General features: G+C 38.9%; 1 protein-coding gene across 1 annotated transcript; it reads right to left on the bottom strand.

The window, feature by feature from the left end:
• Nucleotides 1-1,356: 1,356 nt before the first annotated feature.
• On the bottom strand, nt 1,357-8,141 carry LOC133864015 (UPF0496 protein At2g18630-like). Its single transcript, XM_062300197.1, has 3 exons — nt 7,998-8,141; nt 7,648-7,780; nt 1,357-2,553 (listed from the first exon to the last, which is right to left on the bottom strand). Exon 3 carries the CDS (start codon nt 2,549-2,551, stop codon nt 1,457-1,459), a length of 1,095 nt encoding a protein of 364 aa, XP_062156181.1. The 5' UTR covers nt 2,552-2,553; nt 7,648-7,780; nt 7,998-8,141; the 3' UTR covers nt 1,357-1,456.
• Nucleotides 8,142-8,468: the final 327 nt, after the last annotated feature.

The raw sequence follows: 8,468 nt of genomic DNA, 5'->3' as shown, positions 1-8,468 counted from the left end.
GCAATTTAATCGCAATGGTGCAACATTTATTTAAATGTTATTTGCTTTTTTAACACAACCATAAGAAACCCAGTGGCTTGTTTTGTTCAAAGATTAAAACCAGATTGTGTTGGCAAGTAGTATTTTCCATTGAATTGTGAAGAAAGGAGGTTTGAAGTTCAATCTATCACGAGGTGGGTTTTTGTGGGGGATAGAACCTTAGCACGTTACTCCCCCTCTGCCAAGAACAGAAACTGTCTTATTTTTTTATTTTTATTTTTTTTGAGGGAAAACTGTCTTATTAATGCTGGGCATCATAAACGTTTTCAATGATACTTTAATCCCTTTTGTAATCTTCACTTTCACAGGCTGGATCTTCATCTCTTCTTTGGGAATTCTGATTCTAAGGTGACTTTTGTTCTTTTGTTCCCTTTATCCTAGTGATAAGTATAAATTACTTGACTGGGTCTTCATCTCTTCTTTGGGATTAGCTTTCACAAAACTTACATTTAACATTTAACATGCTATTTAAAAAACTGAGGAAAATGTCTGAGGGATACATATAAAGCACCGGACGCGGGAGAGGAGGAAACGTCGATGTTTCTGCTAATGACTCATTTGCCCTAGTCACTCTTTCGTACTGAGTAAGTTACTAAGGAGTTTAATCTTTAATTACCTAAATATTTAAGTGTTAATCTAACTTGATACAGATTTTTTTGGTACTCTCAACTCTCAACTCTCAAGTCTATAACTTCTATTTTTCTTTTTGTTGATAGAAAATGGATCAAAGAACCCCTTTATCTCTCAAGTTTCAGAGTTTCTTTAACTTCTATTTTTCTTTTTGTTAATACAAAATGGATCAAAGAAACAATTTACACAATCTGACTGCAAAAAAGTTACCAAAAAAAAAAAGAAAAAAAAAACAGAATTTCTTATCTGCCAGATAGCCATGAATGGGTAACTCAAAGAATAAGTTGCATGGTTGGTCTACTTGGACGTTCTTGTTTGCTCAAGGAGGCTGAGGAGTTAGTTAAATCCATATCTAATGATCTGGATACAATTATATGACAAAAAGAACTACTATGACAATCTGATTGCTTCTGCTTTACCCTGTTCAGCAAATCACAAAGTGTGCTCATTGACCTTGCTGCTATCTAAATCTTGTAGTTTCTTAGTCCAAGATTGTAACTCCAATTGGAGTTACAGTGATCTATGGACTTTTCTCCTAATAGTAATACAATCCTTTGAAGTATCACCAACTCAAATTGATAAAGCAACAGTAAATTTCAGGACCGCATAATCATGTTTTACAGATGCGTTTTAGCAGCTAATAAACAGAGAAATGTAGTTATATAGTGTAACTTCAGAACTCCTATATGTTTGAGAATGATCCACGAAACTTAATTAACCCAAGGTGTAGATTCACATAAACACCAACATGACAAGAGTTTTCAGAACAATATACCAAAGGGTTTTTTCAGTTGTTTTCACGGCCAAACATCGTTCCCAAAACCGTCGTCCTCGCACACCTTATATCCCGGCTACACTTATCAGCCTCCTCGCTTAACTGCTGAATAATTTTCATAAACACATCCAGCTTCTTCTTCATCTCATCTATCACAAGCTTCACTGCATCCCCCTCTTCACCAAGAGCAAAATCAGCAATGTGCAGAATCGACTTAATTTCAATTTCCAATTTGTTGGCAAGTGCCTCAATGTTACGCAATTCCGTTATTTTAATTCGAGTGCCGGCCTGCATTGCGCTGATTACCACCCTTTGTCTTTTCAGATCATCCTCATAGCGTGTCCAAAGTGAGCTACACCATGTTCCCGCAGAACCCAATGGAACCGTCAATGCACCAAGCAAAGCTGCTACAAGGGGTGGAGTTGCAATGGCGGCTGCCACCACCGAGAGAACCAACACAGAAACTAAAGCAGCAGCAAAAATGACATTCGACACTCTGTTCCATGTCTTGATAGATTTCAATCTCTTATCTAGCTTTCTCTTCCTAGCCTGCAATTTTTCCCACATCAATACTTGCTGTTCATAAACCGATTTAAACAGTTCAAAAAACTCCTCTGTAAAAGGGTCTCCGGCAGCCTTATATTTCCTTAATTCTTCCAATGTCTTCACGTGCTTTACCCCATCGATCCCATCTTCTACTTCTTGCTCAAAATGCTGTACTGCAAGTTGAATTATCAACTGTTTATCACGTGTGCGCTTCAGGCAGTTCTGAAGGGCTATACAGAAGTCCAATGTCTTGAGACTATTGGCAAAATAATTCTCCACAAATGAGAACAATTCTTTGTTATTCCATATATCTTCCTTACTACTCAGATTGAAATTGGCTACGTCCTGGTGCATTTCAAGCAGACATTGGATGATCTCTCTGATTCCATCAAAAGAAATGGACCCAGGCTCATTGACCTCTGCAGCAAACGATCTGATGACGCGATTGGTGCGCTCTTGGAGGGTGGCATCAAAGGACTGTAAGTCCGGATCGAGGGCACACGCCACCTCATAGCAGTTCATATCGGCCGTGAATTGGTTCTTGCTAGATTTTCCTCCCATCCCTGCAGAATTTGAAGCCAATAATGAGACAAACCTAAGCTTTATATGTACATCTTCACTATCCAAAACGGTTATTTTGTTATAAGTTAAATTATCAAATACATGAATTATTTTTTCACTTCAATTTGATTGAATCAATTTCAAATCTGTTAGAATAATACGATACTTGTTATGTTTGTGGTAGAATATTTCCGTAATATCATCAGCATATCACGAAAATATTCTCTCATCAATTATGGTATTATTTGATATTATTATATAGTGTAATTACGATATTTTCCTTATTTCTTTGGCCTCATTCAACTATAAATAGGTCACTTCATGGTACAAAGAACATATCTCATAAATACAAGCTTATTTCACAATTATATTCTATTCTCTTTTTCTTCATGGTATCAAAGCTACAAACTTGTGGCCTGTAAGATTTTTCCGATGTCCTTCTGACGAATTTTCGGCGATCATCCGGCGCTCTTTCTTGTGATGGTAGTTGCTGTTTGGAGTTCCTTTCAGCCTTTTTGCAATCCAATCTGGAACAAAAAGTCCAGAAACAGATTTGCAAGGTATGGGACTTCCCTCCCATGAAAGGAACTCCGCCGTTTCCTACCTCACGCGTCGCCACGCGCTGCTACTTCTTTCTGCCTTTTCCAACTTCGCACTATTCTAGTCACTACTACACCGAGGTGCCACCACAATTGGAAAAACCATTTCGAGAGCAATTCAACGCCGTCAAAATCGAAGCCATCAGACACTGCATGCACCCCCACGCGCCGCTTGAAGATTCTAGTGCACCGCCAAAGCGCCTCACTCGCCGACCAGCTGTTGCATGCACCATCAGTTCTTCCTCTCTGCCATGTGTCTCATTCCGCACGCAACACGTCAGCCCTAGCACCAGATCATCGACACCTCAGCCCTAGCTGCTAGCTCAACCACGTTAGCTGTTGATCTTTGACTTTTTGGGATTCAGGTGTTCTCTACTTAATTTTTTGTCCTGGTTTCATTTTTGCAATATGTTTTTGCATTTGAAGCTTCAATATGTCTTCCTCAAAAAATAAAAGAAAAAGGCTTCAATATGTCTCAATCTGCATCGAATCTTGATTCGATTGTCCGTCCTATTAATGTGATATTGGATGGATCCAATTATAGCATGTCGGCTTAGAATATGGAGGTTTTCTTGAAATGATGTCGATTATGGCGTTATGTGACTGGAGCAGTTCCTAAACCAGTGCAGAAGGACAATGAGAAAGCAGAATTGCATCCCGTATGGAAGAATGGGACAGTATTCATTACAAGATTCTGTCTTGGTTCATCAACACTTTCATTCCATCCATCAATAGTCTTCTCTCGAGACTTGGGAATGCTACAGTTGCTTGGGATTTTTTGGCCAAAAAATACAACTGCACCTATGATGCTTCCTTGGAGTTTCAACTTGAAGCTAAACTTTATTAGATGCGTCAAGAACCAGGTCAGTCTATTTCTGATTTTTATTCTCAGACTTATCATCTTTGGGAACAATTATCTGTAGCAAATCCGAAGTTAGAATGTTCTAAAGACATTCAAACGTTTGCTACTTGGCTTGATCGACGGAAGCTTATGCACTTTATGATGGCTCTTTGGGATGATTTTGAATCTACTCGAGCCTCTCTTCTTCATCGTTAACCACTTCCAACTTTAGATACTGCAGTTTCTAAACTCATCTCTAAAGAAACGCGTCGTTCCACTATGAAGATGCAATCATCTGATATGGTACTTGCCATTGCTTCTCATGGTACTTTAGATACTGCAGTTTCTAAACTCATCTCTAAAGAAACTCGTCGTTCCACTATGAAGATGCAATCATCTGATATGGTTCTTGCCACTGCTTCTCATGGTACTTCACAGTCTTCTACCGGGCATTCATCATCCCAATCCACCTCCAAGACTGGTTTTTGCAAGTGGTGTAAACGCAATGGTCATACCATCAATGAATGCCGCGAGTTTTAGCATTATAAGCAGAAACAAGCTTCTCAACAGATAGTTGCGGTCGCTTCCTCTGTACCCGAGACTCCATCTCAGTCCACTTCTCTCACTGCAGCTGACGTGAAGGACTTAATTCACCAGATTTTGTCCCAATCCTCCACTGCCTTGTTTATCGCCCCAGGTAAATCTCAGTGGTTTATAGACTCTATCTGCTATAATCATATGACATCTGATTCCACCATCTTCTCTCATAAAATTGCTCTCTCTCCCAATCCTGCCATATACACTGTCGATGGTTCCCATACGCCTGTTAGTCACATAGGGTCTATTTCTACCTCGAATTTATTTGTTAGTGATATTTACCTTGTGTCTAAGTTATCCTTAAACCTTTTTTCTGTTGGACAACTTTGTGAGCTAGGTCTTGAATTGAAATTCTCTAACAAAGGTGTTGATGTACAGGATTCACAGACGGGTTAGTTGCTTGGGACAGGCTGTAAAATTGGACGTCTTTTCAAGCTCTCATTTCTGCAGATTCCTTCTTCAACAATAACTTTCATGGCTGCTATCACAGTCACTTCCAGTTTGTGGCACTCTCGGTTGGGTCATGCCTCACTTCCACATGTTCAGCTCTTAGCCTCTCAAAGTCATTTAGGTTTAGTTAATTTTTAGTCTTTTGATTGTGTTTCATGTCATCTTGGAAAACAGACACATTTATCCTTTAATAAAAGTGAATCATTTTCATTTGCACCTTTCGACTTAGTCCATTCTGATATTTGGAGTCCCGCACCGATTCCGACTGAGGGAGAATCTCGTTATTTTGTTATCTTTGTGGACGATTACAATCGTTATACTTGGATTTATCTTTTACAACATCGATTTGAACTCACTAATATTTACCAGAATTTCCAAAAAAATGGTGCAAACTCAATTTTCTTGTACCATTTAAAATTTTCGTTCAGATAATGCAATGGAATACAAGGACAAGTTGTTTCTTACTATCTTACAGCAAAATGGGACAGTCTCTCATCACTCTTGTCCCTACACCTCACAACAAAATGGTTGGGCAGAACATAAACATCGTCACATTCTGAATACGGTAAGAGCACTTCTCATTTCTGCCTCTCTTCCCGAACGCTTTTAAGTTGAAGCTGTTCTTACTGCTGTCTACCCCATCAATCGTGTTCTCTCACCCACTATACACAATAAAACTCCGTTTGAGCTTCTCCATGGTAAGGTCCCTAACTATTCATTACTTCGAGTTTTTGGTTGTGTTTGTTTTGTCACTCTTCCTACACACGAACGCACCAAACTTGAACCACGATCCAAACTCTGTTGTCTTCTTGGTTATGGTCTCACTCAAAAAGGTTATCGTTGTTATGATCCCATAGCCAAGCGTCTTCGTATTTCTCGTCATGTAGAGTTTTGGGAACATAAGATATTTACAGGTATTTCCCCTTTTCCGCAGTCCTCTTCCAATTATGCTCATGTTTTTACTGACCCATCTATTGCTTTAGTCCCTAACTCCTCTGCAAAGATGCTATGCTCCTCAGACGCTCCTTCTTCAACTGTTCCTGAGTCACCTGACACGTCTGCTGATACTCTTGTTCCATCAACTGCACCCGAGCCCGTCCAGGTATCTGCACTCCATCAATCCACTAGAGTAAGAGCCCCTCCTTCTCATCTTCAAGATTATCATTGTTATTATGCCCTTGCTACTCTTCACGAACCTCACAATTACCGTGAGGCTAGTACTGACCCTCTTTGGCAAAAAGTTATGTCTAATGAACTAGATGCTCTCACTAAAACTCATAATTGGGACCTGGTGGAATTGCCTTCTGGGAAGTTTGCAGTTGGATGTAAGTGGCTCTACAAAATCAAGATTCGGTCAAATGGTTCAATGGAACGATACAAAACTCGACTTGTTGCAAAGGGCTTCTCTTAGGAGTATGGTATTGACTATGAGGAGACTTTTGCTCCTGTTGCTCGTCTTACCTCTGTTCGATCTTTACTTGCAGTAGCTGATGTGCGTCATTGGCAACTGTTTAAGATGGATGTCAAAAATACATTCTTGAATGGTGATCTTGCTGAGGAAGTTTATATGCATCCTCCACCTGGCTATGACCATCCTCCTCACACAGTTTGCCGTCTTCGCCGTGCTCTCTACGGTCTCAAACAAGCTCCTCGAGCCTGGTTTGCTAAATTTAGTTGCGTTGTTGCTCAACAGGGCTTTGTCCCTAGTGCATATGACTCTGTACTTTTTCTTCGGACTACTAATGCTGGTATTATTCTTATCCTTCTTTATGTTAATGACATGATCATTACAGGAGATGATCTCTCTGGTATTCGAGATCTTCAACACTTTTAAGTTAGAATTTTGAGATGAAGGACTTAGGGCAGTTTAACTACTTTCTTGGTCTTGAGGTTACTTCAGGTTCAGATGGATATTATCTCTTTCAAGCTAAGTATGCGTCTGACTTGCTTTTCAAAGCAGGCTTGACGGACATCAAAACATGCACTTCTCCACTTGAACCTAATATTCGGCTTCTTGCTACTAATGATAAATCTCTTCCAGATGCTACTCTGTACAGACAACTAGTCGGTAGTCTCATCTATCTCATTGTTACCCGACCAGACATTTCCTGTGTGGTTCACTTGGTTAGCCAGGTAGAATATTTTCCTAATATCATTAGCATATCACGAAAATATTCTCTCATCAATTAAAGTATTATTTGATATTATTGTATAATGTAATTACGATATTTTCCTTATTTATTTAGCCTCATTCAACTAAATAGGTAACTTCATTGTACAAAGTACATATCTCAGAAATACAAGTTTATTTCACAATTATATTCTATTCTATTTTTCTCCAAAACCTAAGCAAAACACAAGTAATCCAACCAAAAGATACTCGAAAATTTAACAAAATTCAGCTAAATCGGGTCTATTTAGGAGCCTGAGGAACAATAAAAGACCCAAATGTCTATACTTTGGCTAAGATTTGAGAACCCAAAAGCTTATTCTTCACCTAGCGACACAAGCTAGATCCAAAGGAAGAAAATAAATGCAAAACCCAAAAATCAAAATGTCAAGTTTTCGGGTAAATCATGCTAGCCCTCTATCTGAATAGTGTTGGATACCTGAAATTCAGCTGAAATGACAAGAACTAGATGGTTTTTCTCTCACTTCAACCCTCCACAGAGAGTGCGCAGCCAACCCCCACCGATCCTCTCCAAAAGGCGAGCTCTTCGTGAACCTGGGTAGTGCAGTAATCTTGAAGAAAACGAGAAATGAGAATTACAGAAAGGTACCCATAAATTAAATTAATGATTTGAATAAAGATAAAAATGTCGAGCAAAGGACAGGTTTTTATAAGCAATAAAATAACATTGATGGGTGGGAAGAGCAGGAAAATGAAGAGCTTTATAGAGGCGCTTTCCAAGCAGAAAGGAAAGTAGAGAAAAAGTGAGAAGGCGAAGGGAAATGGTACCGAGGACTAAGCAATGTAGTCAACAGCGCTCAGAATACACAGTTTCGCGTTTGAAACGCCGCCTCAGGTTGAACTTTTCTGGTGTCTCACCAAGACAAGGCTGTATCTGGAACTGAGGAAAAAAATGTCAGAGGGATTTATAAAGCACCGGACGCGGGAGAGCAGGAAACGTCGATGTTTCTGCTAATGACTCATTTGCCCTAATCACTCTTTCGTACTGAGTAAGTTACTATTTAGTAAGAGCACTTTTAATAGATTATTTATTTACGACTCTAAACTAAAATAGATAACAAATGTATTAAAAAAAAATTCTATCATTTTATCTTTAAAAAAGATTTTACTTAATTCTGTAAATAATGCAACTCTACATTTTATTTTATTTTTTTATTCTTTATTTCCATACCTTTTGCGCTTTTTTTTTTTTATTTTTTTTTTTCATTTCCCTCCACGTTCTTCCTTTATCTGTCTTTT

Source organism: Alnus glutinosa, chromosome 3 (genome assembly GCF_958979055.1).
Source record: "Alnus glutinosa chromosome 3, dhAlnGlut1.1, whole genome shotgun sequence".
NCBI lineage: Eukaryota > Viridiplantae > Streptophyta > Magnoliopsida > Fagales > Betulaceae > Alnus > Alnus glutinosa.
Note: the sequence above shows the minus strand (reverse complement) of the source record. Positions and strands in the feature narration are given on the sequence as shown.

Coding starts and splice junctions, on each gene's coding strand:
- LOC133864015 (XM_062300197.1), bottom strand. CDS start 2,551: ATGGGAGGAAAATCTAGCAAGAACCAATTCACGGCCGATATGAACTGC.